General features: G+C 40.1%; 2 protein-coding genes and 1 long non-coding RNA gene across 3 annotated transcripts; all 3 read left to right on the top strand.

Moving 5' to 3' along the window:
• Window positions 1-1,474: 1,474 nt before the first annotated feature.
• On the top strand, window positions 1,475-3,750 carry LOC136497676 (uncharacterized). The gene is made up of 3 exons (XR_010769382.1): window positions 1,475-1,784; window positions 1,865-2,460; window positions 3,693-3,750. It is a non-coding gene; the product is annotated as an uncharacterized lncRNA (long non-coding RNA).
• Window positions 3,751-6,174: 2,424 nt separating this feature from the next.
• On the top strand, window positions 6,175-13,356 carry LOC136497889 (tRNA-dihydrouridine(47) synthase [NAD(P)(+)]-like). Its single transcript, XM_066493769.1, has 10 exons — window positions 6,175-6,451; window positions 7,532-7,648; window positions 7,722-7,952; window positions 9,883-10,126; window positions 10,235-10,494; window positions 10,650-10,922; window positions 11,127-11,408; window positions 12,489-12,609; window positions 12,774-12,943; window positions 13,029-13,356. Exons 1-7 carry the CDS (start codon window positions 6,212-6,214, stop codon window positions 11,280-11,282), a joined length of 1,521 nt encoding a protein of 506 aa, XP_066349866.1. The 5' UTR covers window positions 6,175-6,211; the 3' UTR covers window positions 11,283-11,408; window positions 12,489-12,609; window positions 12,774-12,943; window positions 13,029-13,356.
• Window positions 12,474-13,127, top strand: LOC136495508 (tRNA-dihydrouridine(47) synthase [NAD(P)(+)]-like). Its single transcript, XM_066491423.1, has 3 exons — window positions 12,474-12,609; window positions 12,774-12,943; window positions 13,029-13,127. Exons 1-3 carry the CDS (start codon window positions 12,474-12,476, stop codon window positions 13,125-13,127), a joined length of 405 nt encoding a protein of 134 aa, XP_066347520.1.
• Window positions 13,357-17,462: the final 4,106 nt, after the last annotated feature.

A 17,462-nucleotide genomic window follows, 5' to 3' on the forward strand; every position in this document is an offset into this window, starting at 1 on the left:
GATGATTGTTTTCCTCGCATAGTATTCGGCTCTCGGTATGACCTGTTGATAATGAGTGCAAGTGTTCATTAGCGGATCTCTGGGATTATTTGAAAATGAGGTTAGAATCTTTTTTCTTCTTCCCTCTGCAGTCAGCTCACCTTTGCAGTATAATTTTCCAGAGGAGGCCTACAAATAAGCATTTTGTTAAATGACTTATACCCTCGCCTGGGCTGATACATCTTCATGTGACATGTAAATTTGTTGGAGTGATTGTATCTGTGTCCTGCTCTAATTTTCTGACTGTTTCTCCAGTCTCCTTTGTTTGAAGAAACAGTCTACAGAAATGTTATCCTGTTAGTGCACTTTGGCATCACGTTCACCAGCTAAAATTATCTTATTCAGTCCCAGACTCCCAGTTATATTTAGAGGGGGGAACAACTTACAGATTAATGGTTATATCACAATATTCTCTGCTTATTGTTTTATATTTTGTAAGAGGTCCTACCACTTAATACTTGATGAAATTCTTATATTCAAAGCTTTGTATTTTTCCCTCATTGATAGCAGCATTTACCGTTTGTAATTCCATGGATTAAGAAATTAGAACACTCATGTTACTGTTTCTTTAGTATAATATCTTCTACATTAGCTTGATGTTTTTGAAGGTATTCTCTTGTTTTTATGTTCGCCTCTTCTGGACGGACTGCAAGGTACATAGAAACGAATATTGCTTCTACAGGGTAGTCTCATGTATATCTATATGATATGCAGACTCATCGCCAACTACAGGCCCATCATGCCTGTTCCTTTCCTTCTGTTATCATTCCTCGTTTAAAGACAAACCAGCTGAATTGGAGTTTCACCGGTGCTTTTGAGACTCCAAGTATGTGTGTGATATTTCGTGTCAGATATTTCCTATTTATGAAATGAGGGCATTGCCTATTATTAGCGTTTGTGAATGGTAACGATGGTCTTATGAAGTTTCCCTTGTTTACATTGGATGGACCTGTAACAGCATTGCATAATTCAGTATAGAGCAGTATGTCAATATTCGCCATGCGATACTTGGAAGAGGCAGATTCTTACTATCTCATGTAGAGTGTTAGTCTGTGTTCTGATAGATAGTGGGTCTTTCCCCCCTTAGTACTCTGTTCGTTTGTGATTCTAGTAGGATTTGACTCAATACTGCATCTTTGGTATCTTCCTTTGCTTTAGTTTTTTTTTTTGAAACAACAACCAGGAGTATTGAATCCTTTTTTTTGTTTGTAAAGAATGACATATGCTTATATTTGGCACAATGTAACTCATATTCGTTACAAAGAAGAAATGATTGCATTGCTGTGCCATAACACCGTGCAATTTAGTACATGATAAAGTAACCTTCCTGCCAAATGTATTCTCTATGTTAAAAGGCATGTAATTTGTTTAGTATTTGCAGCTCCTAAATTTGACAACAGATGGACCTGGAATATTTTTATGAAAAGAGAGAAGGAAGTTGTTTTCTGCATTTTCTTTTCTATGGTCCAAATTGTGGTGAAATGAGATGCTTATCCACTTATCGTTCCATCACTTTTATTTATTTATTTATTTACTTTATTCATCGAAGATCTTAAGAGCAATCCTTTGAGCTGCTGCAGTGATATCTCCATTTTTTATTCATATTTTCCCATGGTCTTTGGCAGATCACAGCTTGACTTGGCCTCTGCTGCAGCAAGGTGGTCATTGTCTCGATGCTCCTGGTGGTGGCAGAGAGATACTTGTCATTGATGCTAGATCAAAGAGCAGAGCTACCAGCCTGCGCTGTAGGTGGTTACAGACACGCTGAGTTACATTCGTTGCAGGAGGCTTAACCCATCACATTTGTAATTCATTCCTATCATAGGTGGTTACAGATCCTGTCGAATGAAATCGGAATATTGGTTTATGCAGTCAACTGGCATACTATGCCGTTGAAGCAATTTGATCTACTCAAATGAAGTAAAAATGTCATTATTTAGTTTTCTACGGTATTTTCTAGCTGTATCAGCAATGGTATTTGTTTGTTTTTTCACTTACGCCACCTTATAGATGCTTTTCAGAACTGAAGCGGAAAGTAATGACCCAGAAATAGGTACACTTCCATTTACTGAGGGACAAGCTGCTTGCTTTTGGTCCTCTGGATAAAGATCATGTGATGAAAATCAATAAAGCAGAAGCTGAGTATTGGAAGAAGTCTGAAGGGTATCGCATGGGCTGGAGTGATGAAATACTGGGCTTTGATTGTGGTGGGCAGCAGTGGGTTTCTAGAAACTGCTTCTGCACAGGAACCGTAGCAAAGCCAAGTATGAAGGATCTTGATTATATAGAGAAGGTGCTGCATTTGATTGAAAAGGAGATACCCAGACCTGGACCTATTGAGCAGCATTGGACTGTCCGCAGCAAGATTCCAATGAGCCCATCACCAAGTCATCAAGCTCTGAAGAAGATGTGTTTTCATGGGTAATTAATTTTTCCTTCTCCAATAGTTGTTTCCTGTATGTTTAATCTGTGCTGCTACTGCCACCTGTCATCACCTACCTAAAAGCTCTTTTGCAACTCATACTAATTTGTTTGTATTGATTTCCTTGCTGTATAATTTTGTTCAAAAAAGTGATATTTTGCAATTCGATTGTGCCCTTTACTCTCTTCTGATAGTTTCTGCTAAATATAGTAGCAGAACTTGCTCTCTTGCAGTCTTGCTTCTACTCTTTCAAATACAAGGGGATGTCCTTGCTTCAGTGTCGATGATAGTACCAAATTGTTCTACTGTATGTAGTTATCTTTCTCATGTTTCTGAGGCAATCACATATATTCTGAAACAGTTGCACGTTACAACTCGTAACTGCTTTGGAAAGCTCACCTCCTGCATCTTCTAATAAATCATATGCAATGCCTGTCTTACAAAACCTGGTTCTATTTTACACTCGTGGTGTATAGACAGAGCTTGAAGGGCGGGCCTGGTGCAAGCGGTAGAGTCTTACTGCCTGTGACCGGAAGGTCCCGGGTTCGAGTCGCGGTCTCCTCGCATTGCACAGGCGAGGGTAAGGCTTGCCACTAACACCCTTCCCCAGACCCCGCACAGAGCGGGAGCTCTCTGCTCTGGGTACGCCCTTTTTTTTGGTGTATAGACAGAGCTTATTAAGTACATATGCTCACCTTCATAATGTGCAAAAAGTCACTTGTTCTGTATTTGATATATATGCGGTGAGTTAAGGATGCCTTGCATTTCCTATCTGCACAGATTGATGCACTTAGCACTGGAAAATCAGTAGTAGCTAGAATCTTATATGATGCAATAATTAAGTAGTACCTTGGAAGAGAGTTCAGCTCCTGTGAGTTTCACCAGTGTGAATCATGCTCAATGCTAAAATTTCAGAGACTAAAATTTCACTGATGTTAGCAAGGAAATGACAGACTAAAATTTCACTTTGAAGTAAATTTGGATGGAATACTTATAATCTCACAACAGTCTCTGTCAAGTATGACCCAAGAAGATGCTTTTTCCTGAAAGCATATAAGTATGTATACTCTTTCCCTTCATGTTTCCTGAATGAAAGCATTAAGCATATAAGTTTGACCATTTTGGGGTCAGTGTCATTTTGCGGATGGCGCCTTCCCTGTTTTGATGTTATATGCGTGATAGCTGGTTGCTGTTAATTAGCTAATATCTCAGTTGATCTTGTTTCTTGCAGTTATGACTACCTGGAGAAGTAGAAGATCAATATGAGGAACAAGTTACCTATCTAGCAAAGTAGCAAGCTGTTGTTGTGATCATGTCTCAGGTCATGATACCTGTAATGTTGGTCATGATACTCTGTAACTATGAGACCTGTCGCCGTTGTTCTGTGAAAGTGCAGACCAATTATATGGTTCTTTGATTATAGACCAGTTGCTTGAGTTTAGACTTAGCAGTCTGTACATTTTTCTCAAGTGTGAACTCATTTCTTGCTGTTGTGGATTTGACCTCAGGTAAACTCACCCGAGAACTTCGGAATTGGTTAATAACTTTCTTCTTAGTATTGGCATACAGGAAAGAGGGGCGAAGACGTCTTTGTTACTTCGCCCAAATAAAGAGAAGATAGATGGTGAGGCGAAGCCCAATAGTCCATATTGCCAAAAACAGGAAGGGGCGAAGCCATCAAGCACACTTCGCCATCAGGCGAAGTTAAGAAAGAACAAGACGAAGTCATTTTGTTCACAAGGCGCGAAGACAAACTATCAATGATGAACTTCAAGATCGTTTCAGGATAGAAGGAATATGGAGTAGAAAATGTAATGACCAGATTGCCCCCGACAATTGACGGGGTTGTATTCATTCAGAGTAGGGGTACTATAGTCAAGTATATAGAAATTACGAGATTAGGACCTCTATAAATACCCCATCCGACATGTATTCAGATATGAAAATGAATACACAATTGAGTTCACTTTATTCTCAATGTTTGAGTGAATAACTACGCCCAACACTTGCTAGTGTGAACTGATGTTGCTGAGTGCAATCTGCTGCCGTGAGTATGAACTAGATGCTTCTATGAAATGGTAAACTAGTATGAACATGTTGCTTGTATGAACTGGAGAACTGCTACTGTGAATATGTGTTATCGTTCATAGTATAAACTGTACAATGATCCTATGGAGCTGCAAGAACCAGTTCTACCGGTCAATGAGATTTTGACTTCAGATTTTTCACTCAAAATAAGGCAGAGAAAACAAATTGATGATTCAATCTGTAGCAGCAGCAAACTAGAACTTTACTGACTATATTTTTCAAATCCTACTGCCTCTGTTCCAAAAAGAAATATCATTCTAGGTTTAAACTAACTCAAATTTTCTTGAAGTTGACTAGGTTTATCAAAAATATTATCAATCTTTTTATCTCTAGATATATTTATTATAAAAATATACTCCATATTTCATCTACTGATATACTTATTACACATTAAAAGTATCCGTACATGTTATCTAGCTAACTTTAAGGGTCCGTTCGGATCCCTTTATTTTGGAGTAATTGAAATCTACATAATGAATTAGGCTATTTGGCTTGGAATTTGATATTCCATAGCATTTCCTAAGCTCACAAATAAGTCTATCTTAAATTTATAGGGTGGGAGATGAAAATGGATTCTATAGGTCACTATGCTATAATTATATTCTCCAACTTCCTCTTCAACTCACTTCCCTACAATAGAAATGCAACATATAAGTATGTCTCCTGTATGTCTAACAATAAGGCCATGTTCAGCTTACCCTATATTCAGCTTATTCGGCTTCTTTTTTCAGCCAGAACAGTGTTTTTCTCTTATAACAATTCAGCCGGAACAGTGTTTTTCAGCCAAATTTCAAACCAGCGAACGGAGCCTAAATATACAAATATTCCATATACAACTATATTAGCTTAATTAATCTATGCCTAAATTGTAATTATTAGAATAAATTCAATTCTAAGGATCCAAACGGGCCTCAAGATTTATTGACTCACCGAAAATTAAGAATGGCATTCCTTTTTAGAACATAGGTACATAAAAAGTCAAATAATACGCGTGATTGTTCATATTTTGCTCGCCTTAAGCTCAACTCAAGATGGCTCAAATGATTAACCAGCCAAGTTTGAGCCTAACTCTAGGCTCGGATCGAGTTCGACTCAATCCTCTGACAAGCTCAAACTTGAGAAGACGAGCTTGCTCGAGCTTGGTTCATTTGCAGCCTTGAACTTATAATATAATAAGGTAATCTCCGAGAGTCTCTCTTAAACTTACTCTCTAAATCATCATTTAAAGAGTCATTTAAATAAAAATCGCTCTTTATATCTTTCACTCTCCAATATTTTTTCTATATCTTGTGCGCACTATATAGAATCATTCTCGCTCCCCATTTTTTACCGGTGAGAAACACGGAATAGCGGATGACTATATTAGGAGACCTAATTAAACAAGTTGTCAGAGATTATTTTTTTTACCAAAATCTCTATTCCTATCATCTAGGAGGGATATACAAACAGTCGTTTGGAATTACTCTTATGGATGGGAAAAAATATTCCCTATCAATTATTATCGGTATATATAACTCTAATTTCAATAAAAACACTCCATCAAAAGGAGTAAACTTATCAGTAAAATTGAGCCTCCATTATGGGGTGTACTGCAAAAGTTCCCGTTACATAAAACCCTCGTTGCTACCTGTATCCCGTGGCCCGCCTCGGTGCGCCTCCACCATGGCCGCGACCGCGCCGGCCACCGACCCACCGGATGCCTTGCCTGCGGTCACAGCCGATGCTCCCACTCCTGCTCGTCCCACCCCGGCGGAGCTGGTAGCCCGCGCCGTCGCCCCCGTGAAGCCTGCCTTCCTCCGCCCGCCTCCCGTCCGCGAGGCACCCAAGGAGGAGGGCGGCGGCGGGGCCGTCGTAAAGGTGGAGAAGAAGTCCAAGCGCCAGCTCAAGCGAGAGCGCCACCAGGTGAACTACCACGGTACCGCGGCGCAGGGTGCTTGCTCTACTGCTGCCTCGGCGTGTCATTGGGCTCTGCTTGCCAGGTGCTCGTTGAAATGTATCTGCGGATCAGTGCGATTGTTTCACTTTTCGGTGCTATTTACGTCGTGCTGTAACTTGTTCCTAAAAACTCGTGTCGATTTCTGTGGCTTGTGTGTCTGTGTATGTGTATCAAAATGTTACCAGATTAATGAGCTCTCAGCTGTAGTAAATGTGTGCAGAAAATGAGCAATGCCATAGTTGTTGCATAGTAGGTTTTAGCAACCTGTAGTTCAATTTATCCTTTAATCCGTTAGGCGAAAAAAACAAACTTCTGGGCTCCTGATTCAATCTAAGCGTGGGCCAACTTGTAGCTAGATCATGTGGCATTCCATGGTTTCTTATGGTTATGTGAGTGCTATTTATTATAAATTTTGTCAAAGCATAGCCTGTTGAAAAGTGAATACCAGTGTTTTTGTTTGCAAGATCTATATTTGACCTCCACACCCAGTTATTGCTCGATTTAGTAATCTGGAATATTTTCCATAATCATTATTTCTGTTGGTTAGTCAGGAATTTTATATCCTAATCCTAAGGTGGAACTTGGGAGTGACATTGTACTTCTCCATTTCTTCTGACACTTATAAAAATGCTGAGTTATTATTTGGGGCTCATATATGTTGAGTACTCCCTCCGTCCCAAAATAATTCAACTTCTAGAATTACTCTAACTCTCTACGTCAAACTATCTACAGTTTCACCGAATTCATAGATACGTGCACAAATATTTATGACGTCAAATTAATATCATTAGATACCCTGTGAAGTATAATTTCAGAACTGTTTCTCTCGGCAACATGATTGCTTTACGATAATAACTACCTGCATGCTTTATAGTTTATAGTGCATCTTTATACTCATGGGGTACCATCTTTTGCATGCTTATAGACAGCTCATGTTGGTGGTAGGCTGGTAGCTTTTGTTTCTCATTGTACCGCCAATGATATCCCATTACCACTCAACTTAATTTGGGCAATTATGTCCTCCACTGACTTATTATATTGCACAGGAACAAAAGTCTACTTCTCATCTTTGTATCGAAGTAGGGAAAAGTGGAAATGTGGACTCATGCAAATACGGTACCTCTTGTCGTTTCAGCCATGACATAAATGCTTATTTGTCTCAGGTATTGTTTTATTTGCCTATATATTAGTGAGCTTTATAACATATTTAATCCTAAATTGCCTTTTTGTGTGCAGAAACCAACTGACCTTGAAGGCACATGCCCATTTACCTCACTGGGACAGTTGTGTCCATATGGAATAACTTGTCGATTCCTTAGTACACATAAGGATACCGTTGCTCCTCAAAATCATCCAGAGGGAAACCAAGAGAGAAATCCTTTGAGCAAAAAAATTCAAAAGCTCTTATGGAAGAGCAAATATAAATTTCCCAAGGCCAGTGCCCAGATCAAACTTCTTGGTCTTAAGGTATATAGTTAACTTTTACCAATGTCTAGCCGTATCTCTGATCTCCCAATTTTCCTTTTTCTTGTATCTCTTGATTTTCTACAATAAAGTAACCTTCCTATGCGTTTATTCTCATTGTGTTCAGTTTGCTTCTTAAAAGGTTGCAAGTTATTTTGATCATGGGTACATATAATACATGTGTTGGTGCTAAGCATCTGCCAAAAGTGTAGTGCCTTCCTTCAAAATTGAATATATCAATGGCATGCAGCAAACTAATATGATTGCCCGAAATTGAAATATTGTATTCTTAATTGGGAAAAGTCCAAATTACTACCTCCAAGTATCGCTTATGTCCAGATATCCTCCAAAACTAACGTTTGGTTTAGTTTACTCCCCTTAACTATTTTAGTTGGTCCAATTTACCCCTCAACAAGATTTGTCTTTTTCATTTCTCTACATACAGGTTGAATTTTAATTTCGAAATTTGTGCGGTGATAGTGGACACCATAAATTATTTAAAAAAAAAACTCGACCTGCAGGGGGGTTATGACGGCCCCCGGGTTTTCTTACTAAGAAGAAGATCTTCTCACACAGATCGAGAAAACCCCCGAACCCCCGTCCACATCCTGACGCAGCGATATCCTTGGCCAGTGAGAAGGCGTCTGCCGGACTTGGGCCATGCGGCACTCAAGGCGCACACACACGGATCCACAGGCCGGACCAGACCCTGGGCCGGACCATTACTGCGCTTTGGCACATGTGACGGGCGAGGGGATTTTTTTAACCTCAGCCTGAAATTCGCTCCCACGGGGAGTCGAACTCAGGACTTGAGGAGTGCCGCCGGGAAACCTAACCGTTTGAGCTAGGCGCCCTTTGGCACCATAAATTATTTTTAAAAATACATTATGAATTTTATGTCATTATGTTTAATACATTTTTGTATTATAGTGTTAATTTATTACTATATGTCCTAACCTGTCAAAATAATGATACTGATTTATGACATCTTTTTAAACATAAATTATGGTGCTAGCTATCCCCTCATAAAATTTGGAATTGAAAATCAACTTGAATGTGGAGAAACAAAAAAGACAAATCTTTTTGAGGGGTAAATTGGACCAACTGAAATAATTAAGGGGAGTAAACCAAACCAAACGATAGTTTAGGGGGTTATCTAGACATTGGCCATGCTTGAGGGTAGTATTTTGGACATTTTCCTTCTTAATTCTAGACATCAGATTCATTTGTTGGTTGTCAAGGGCACATTTTCTCTGCCCTCCCTTGCCTTGTGACATTAAAAAAAAAGGGCAGACCCAGTGCCGGAGGCTCCCACATGAGTGGGGTCTGGGGAAGGGATAAACCGAGACAAGCCTTTCCCCCGCAAAATCTGCGGAGAGGCTGCTTCGAACCCACGACCTGGTGACTCAGTGAGACAGCTCTCACCACTGCACCAGGCCTGCCCTTCGCCTTGTGACATTAGTGGACACATATATGTTTGGATTAAAATTAGGTATGACGGCATGGGTTTCCTTTCTTTTAAGGGATGGTAAATTGTCTTTCTTCCTAATGAAAAGATTTGTGTTGCCCAACCTCTGCTTGTTTGCAAGGCTAGGGACGGTTGGGAAAATAAATGAAATATGTTCTAAGATGTGCCCAATATAGTTATAAGATCCTCTATTTTTTTTAGAACACTTAGCCCATTATAGTTATCATAGTTCTGTTAGTTTTTATATGGTGGGCCAAGTTTGTTTAGAATCTACTCTTGGCTATATGACATGTTTTGTCAAGTTCCTAGTTCAACGTGTAGTTGTATTGGTCCATTACTCGCCCCCAACCACCCCCCCCCGCACCCCCCCCCCCCCTCCAACTAAGTCCAGATCCTGTCATTGCCACTATTTTCTGGTTCCTATGGTCCTAGCACTATCAATCTTTTGGCACATTTATGACACAGGATGGAAACAAGAATAAAGCAGAAGCAGCAAATGATGATAATCCAGATGAAACATGTGAGCTGAATGGTGATGACAAAACATCTCTCTCTAGCATTCCTGTGAATGTTGAACCTGATCCCACATGCAAAGAAATAGATAATTCAGAGGGAAAACCTTTGGTTGTTAACTCAGTTGAATCTGTGGAGCCAAGGCCATCAAAGAAATCAAAGGTTGAAGTTGATGAAACTCAGGGCCATGGAACTGGTAATTTGCTTCTGAACTCAGATATTGTTTAACATTCCCCTGTTGCTTATTTTTATTATTTCCTATTTCTTAGATCTTTTTAACCCTTTTTACTATATCATGGATTAGGTATTCATGACAATGAGGCTGAATCTGAAGTTGTTAATTTAATCAATGGAGTAAAAATTTCCTCAAATAAACAAAGTTCCTGCAAAGTTGATCTGATCACAACACCTCATTTACGTGAAAAGAAAATTATAGATTTCCGAGAGAAGCTGTACCTTGCTCCCTTGACCACTGTCGGGAATCTTCCTTTTCGGAGGCTCTGTAAAACCTTGGGAGCTGATGTTACTTGTGGAGAAATGGCTATGTGCACAAATCTTTTGCAGGTTAGATCAAGATGTTTCTTCGTTTTATCTTTCCTTTTTCTGAGTGAAAATTTTGTGACATGCACTATTGAATTTGCTAGCAAAGTTCATAGGTTATTACCAGTTTGATTTTCTTCATGAGGTTTGAGGTCTTTCCTTATGATATTTTCATGTAGGGGCAAGCTTCAGAGTGGGCTTTGCTGCGACGGCATCCATCAGAGGATTTGTTTGGGGTGCAAATCTGTGGACCGTATCCAGATACGGTAGCACGGACAGTTGAACTTGTGGATAATGAATGTTCAGTTGACTTCATAGACATAAATATGGGCTGCCCAATTGATATAGTTGTCAACAAGGGTGCTGGATCATCATTGCTCACAAAGCCTATGAGGATTAAGAGTATTGTACAAGCAGCATCTACTGTTACTGAAAAACCGTTAACTGTTAAGGTAATGCAGCCATGAAATTCTGAACATCAGCTAATTAATGTACTAGAGGCCTAGAGCTAGATTTTTGTAATTTCACACAGATAGGAAGATGCCTGTCTATATGCATCTGGACATGTAATCTTTTGGTATGGTGCTGCACATGTAACCATTTTTTAGGTAGCAATTGCAGAAGTACTTATGTTCCTCCCTGTTGCTTGGTTTCAGGTAAGAACAGCTTTCTTTGAGGGCAGGAATCGTGCTGATTCTATAGTTTCAGATATCTACAACTGGGGTGCTTCAGCCATAACAATACATGGTCGATCACGGCAACAACGCTACAGCAAACTTGCTGATTGGGACTATATCTACCAATGTGCATAGAAGGCTCCTGACTATTTGCATGTCATTGGAAATGGTGATGTATTCTCCTTTACTGACTGGAACAAGCATGTTTCAGACTGCTCCAAAATTTCCACTTGCTTGATTGCTAGAGGTGCACTTATCAAGGTTAGCATCTGACATTTTACATGTTTCTGCATATCTCGGATGCAACTTTTGCTGACCTCCTTTCCATCACCATATACATTTGTGGGAGCTCACATTGAAATAATCTGAATGGAAGTTACAAATGGAGATGCAGATTTTCAGTACTAAAGAGTAAACTTCAATCAGAACCATCACATCTATAAACAGAAAACAAATTTCGTAGACTTTCACTCCAATGTGAAAAATGTTCATGAATGTTTCATCCTTGCCGTTTAGCATTCTGCTCTTCCTAAAGTTAGAACATCAGCATTTAGCACCATCTTGTTGTCCAGAGCTTTTCTCATGCTATTCGATTTCCTACATCATTGCAACCATGCTGATATGTTTGAGAGTGCATATTCCAGCTTGGGCAAATAAGAGGGTGTATCCTGCACTTCAACCCTTTGAGTTGTCCACTCATCAGGCAAGCAAAGCTGCCAGCTTTGAATCCTACCAGTGACAGTAGGTAGGGTTGTGCAGTGAAGAGAGATTTGAAAGAATGGAAATAGCCAAAGGGCCAAAGGATTATCCTTGGGTAGAACTTAGAAAACAGCAGTAGTCCATTTGCCCGAACCATGACCTAGGTTACAGAGATAGTAGGTCCAGTCTAGTTGCGTTTCAAAATTCAGAAGAGGGAAGTGGGTTGACACAATGTTTTGTGGATTGCTCTAAAAGATTGCATGGATCAAAGCCTGATCACCATCACCATTCACACATGAAAAAAACATTGATACATCATGTGCAAGGAAATATGGATAGCAGTAAACTCTTTCCAAAGCTGTCCTAATGCCTAATTTAGCAACATGAGGTAGTAGGGTTGAAGTTGGTTGGTTAAAAGGACGAGGCATTTAATACCCCCTGCTAAATAACATAGATGAGATTACCATCTCTCATATTCCTTCCACAACTGCAGGACCGTGTTGCTTGTAATATGCTCCATATTTGGCCATAGTTACTATTACTGACTTGCTGTTGTTGCTAAAGAATATTCATGTCTATATTGGCATGATTTTATGTATGCTTGCATGATTGATTTTGTGCTAACACATGACACCTGGGCAGCCTTGGTTATTTACTGAGATAAAAGAACAAAGGCACTGGGATATTACATCTGGTGAGAGATTAAATATTCTTAAAGATTTTGTGCGTTTTGGTCTGGAACATTGGGGCTCTGATTCCAAAGGTGAGTTATCTCAGCCCATCCCTGTAGATGATTAGACAGATTCAGGGTCTTGTGGAACGTAAACAACATATTATGAATGCAATACAGCATTAGTCTGTTGTTTTCCCTTGGTGCAATGTCAATTCTTGAACCATCTATGTGTTTCCGGTTTTCTATTTTTTTAGGAGTTGAGACAACACGCCATTTCCTACTGGAATGGCTTAGTTACACCTGTCGCTACATTCCGGTGGGTCTGCTGGACGTCATTCCACAACGATTGAACTGGAGGCCTCCAAGCTACTATGGGCGTGATGACCTTGAAACCCTGATGGTCTCTGATTCAGCAGCTGACTGGGTAGGCACTCCCTTTGTTGCTCAGAATGTTGTATGAATACTAAGGACATGGCTGGAAAACTGATGCATCTATTCCGTGCATGCAGATAAGGATCTCAGAGATGTTGCTTGGCAAAGTTCCAGAAGGATTTACCTTTGCACCGAAGCACAAGTCCAATGCCTATGACCGAGCAGAAAATGGTTAAAGCTTTGGGTTCTCTTGAGGATCCGAGACAACTACCGAGGTCCATGCTGCATTCATGGTGTCACATGATTTTACTTTAGCCAAATGGCAATTGTACTAATAGTTTAATTATAGACTATAGAGTACCAATAATTGAAAGGCATCCCAATTCTCACCATTTAGAAACGATAATATCTGATGTACGTTTCATCAGTTTTCAGAAATGCAGCACCATCAATGGGTTTGGTGCTGGTCAGAGCTCAAATCGGAGCCAATTTGCCGTTACATGTTAGCACTATTATTACAACTAAGTTTTATTTGTTGCGATTGATGCTTGTTCTATCCTACCATCTTTTGGTAACCTGGTAGATTTAAAACCCGGTATCTTCCTGCGCGGGTAACAAGTGCCCTACTCCCAGACAAATGTAGCAGTCTGAATAAAGCCAGCAGTTCACCTGGTCGAAACGATCTTATGAACAGGGACGAGCACGATAAAAATGAAAAACACTGACTTGATCACAAGACATTTAAGTGCAATAGAACAGCTCCACGGAAACGTTACGATCATAGATAGTGTTGACACAAAATGTGACACTGTGCTTCACACACAGCAAGTCGGAAAGTGTGGCTTCAATCGGGTCCCCGGGTGCTTCGTGATCCGGAAACGTGCCAGTCAGTTTGACCTGAAAAAAAACTAACAAGGGATAAAACAGTTAAATGCCAAACCGGAACATGTCGGGTGAGACCAGACAGTTCCATATATACGGCCCTGAAGCCACTTACAACGACATACAGCTATAGGAAGCTGTCTGCCAACAAGTTTATAAACCATTCAACTAATCGTAAGATGAACACACGTAAAGATCCGATTGCCGAATGCATGTGCATGGGAAGACATGTTTGAACAAGTGAAATTAATTATGAGTTAATGCATAACCAAGCTCAGCAGTCCAGCCGAGTTGGGGTCCATGAAGAAAGAACATGCAAATAAACACGACTAAACTAATCTAAAATCTGCATCTACCGCACGACACCTAGTTTCGTTAAAGCTTAAACGTAATTAACATGCATGAACCCACGACATGTGACAATCTAGATTAAAATAATTCAGCCATTATGAGCATGTTATTTATTTGCAAAGGTAATATGAAAAGCAATGATCATTGAAGCACGAATAAAACCATAAGAGAGGGCCGAACAATATCAATCTAGATTGGGCAGAAGTGTGTTACAAATATATAAAATATTTAAAACATGCAACACATGATAACTTAATGAATCTATTTAGATTTTGCCGTATCTAATAGAGCCGATAACTGTCTTGCTTTCACTAAGCATATTGAGCAAACGCCTGCCGCACGGTATCTACTCATAAACAAAGCATAAGCAAAGACTTTTTGATTGTCAAGCAAAGATCCGCCGCACGATCATTGAAAACAAATAAGACTACTTGCATCACGTCTAAATCCACCGCATGATACTAAACATGATAACAAGGTTGTCGGAACTTACGGAGGTCGACGGATCGATGACTCCTCTCGAAGAACTCGACGACACGACAAAAGGACTCGAAAGTTGGCACGGGACCGGTTGTATTAATTTGGTTGTGAACACCTATTACAATGGTCGAGGGTCAATATTTATACCCTAGACAAAACCCGAGTCCTAAAAGACTACGATTTACAAAGGAACTCTTAAATAAACTTGGAAACTACGATTCCTTGCCCTAAACTCTCAGAGTCCTTTATTATTACAACTTTCATCTTTTCGATCGGCTTTGCCTGCCATCTTCTGCTTTCCCGAATGGAGTCACCACCTTCTAAAGTAACCGACTGCACAAGCATTTAGCCGACCGCTCGTTTTGTTTGCCGAATATCCTTCTTCCCGCATGCGGGTCCACCTGTCATCCTCCAGAGTCGACCAAAATCCAGTGTTAACACATGCCCCCTCAATTTCGGGATAAAAGTTGTTTTATTCTGAAATTGACCACAAGCTCCTTCTTCCTCCTAGGTCAGCACCGTTCAACACCGCAGCCGCTGTCCAAAAATTCAAGCTTTCAGCGCAACCTCGGACCCACTTCGAATCTTCAATGGTGACCCAGGATGAAATTCCAGAAGTAAACTTCACTTATATTCGGCAATTTCCACTTGATCTTCCCGTTCTTCTTTTGACTTATTCCTGTTTGATTTCAATCACCCTTTAAAGGAATACAAGAATCAGATTTTGATTCCCTATGCTACCAACCCCGATTCCTATTTCCTCGGTCCAATGGGAAATCCTGACTCTTTTGAAATTATCGAGAAGGAAACCCAAAGAATCCCTTTCAAAACTGGGATCACCTTGCCAAACCGATGGCCAAACACGTTCAAGAATTGGCCATTTCCCCCAATCGCTGGATGGCGGAATTGGTACAGGAGAATGCTGGAGAAAAGCAGCAGCCACTGGGAAAGTCAAGACATCAGTCATTGTCTAGAATTATCCTTAGCAGAAACACCCAGAAACGATTCTCTTTTGATAGCAGCTTCCCATTTTTGGTCTGACACCATTAATGCCTTCATTTTCGGCCATGGTATGATGACCATCACTCTAGCCGACGTGTTCATGATGACTGGCTTGAACGTGTCACTACCAGTATACCCTTATAAGTACAAGAGCAAAAGTAATCAAAGAGCCGTCAGCTCTGGATGTGTATGGGTCAAATACATCCAGAACTACATGAATGCATCTGGCACCATCTCTAACAAAGAGTTGAAAGCCTTCATGAATATGTGGCTATGCAGATTCATTTTCTGTGGAAAATCCAATGAACCAACCCTGAATCACATGGTGATGGCTGAAGACTTAGCTGCAGGCACTCAGATCCCACTAGGCAAATATCTCTTAGGGTCTGTTTATCATATGATGCATCAGATTACTCTTCAGATGCGCCAAGGTGGAGAAATCTCTTGTGTGAATGGTCCCTGGTGGCTAATTCAAATGTGGCTCCAGCTATACATGCATCATGATAACCTCTGTGAGCCTCTTCAATCTAAGTTTTCCTTCAGTTAACTATGCTGAAGGCAGTACATCAAAGGTTAAGGCTTGTCAGACTTATGGGGAAGTAGCATCATCTATCAGCATTGACATAGACATCGGTCATTTCTTCAAGCTGTTTTTCAAAGGATTCAGCAATGTGCTCTGGTTTCCTTACAGAGAAAATGAAAATTTGACTTTGCCCTGCAAGTTTAGCTATGAAACTGGTTGTTCAGGTCAAGAATCCACGGAGATCTTCAACTCCTTTATCAAACCTTGCACTCTACCAGCCGAATTTCATCATGGGAGGTTAGTGCAGTCCACCTATGAATTCTACTATCCAAATATGGTGGCCAAACAATTAGGATGTGGCCAGCTGCCCCCAAGATTCCTCTTCTCAACAATCATAAAGTCAAGGGAAGTAATAACAGAAAGAATGGAAGCCAAGAAAATCTTTGAATTAGGATGGGAATTGCCAACATACGAACCATCTCCATTTGGGCTAATAGATGTTGCTCATCCCTTCTTTGTCTCTTGGTGGCAAGAATGGCATGCTCATATCTTCAATATATCAGTTCATCCTTTATGCAAAAACTTGCAGCCCGATTTTACTTCTGATAGTGAGGTAATTTCACGCTCATCATTTCCTGTTCTTGAATTCACTTCTTATTTTAACATCTGGTTATGCATAGGATCTTGAGTCTACTCCCCCAGCCAAAGCAATCTAGTACTATTCGGCTAGGTCCCAAGCCTGCACTGGGGTTTAATGCCCCAAAATTAAAGGAATTCATGAAAATTCCTGCAACTTTGGATTCAGTACCTTTAAAGGCACTCATGAGAACTCCTGCTACTTCAGCTGCTGCATCTTCAAGAGGAAAAAGCAAAAGGAAAACACCTGAAAGTTTTCTCTTACCTAAGAAACCAAGGACCAAGAAAGCCAAATTATCTCTTAAGGTATGAACCTTTTATTCTCTATCAGGTTAACAACCCCACTTAGCAGTAAACCTGACCACCTCTACATTTATTACTTCCATTGCAGCCACAAATCAAAATTCCCAGACTAGGCAAGTACCTCAGCAGCTGTAAGTTTCTACCGAACATGAAGAAATCCATGACAGTGAAGCTTCAGAGACTCATGAAGCTGAAGGTTCAAAGGCTCATAAATCTGATGAGACTATAGGTAACATCGTTCAATCAATTCTCTTTTTTCTCTTTTTTTTCTTTTTTAAATAACATCTATCCCTTATGCTCATTATCATTTACTTTATTGAGAATAGATGAAATCTTAGATGAACTGGTAAGGGAAACTTCTCCTGATCAAGCTCCAAACCTGTCCCTTCTGAAC

This window comes from Miscanthus floridulus, chromosome 12 (assembly GCF_019320115.1).
Source record: "Miscanthus floridulus cultivar M001 chromosome 12, ASM1932011v1, whole genome shotgun sequence".
NCBI lineage: Eukaryota > Viridiplantae > Streptophyta > Magnoliopsida > Poales > Poaceae > Miscanthus > Miscanthus floridulus.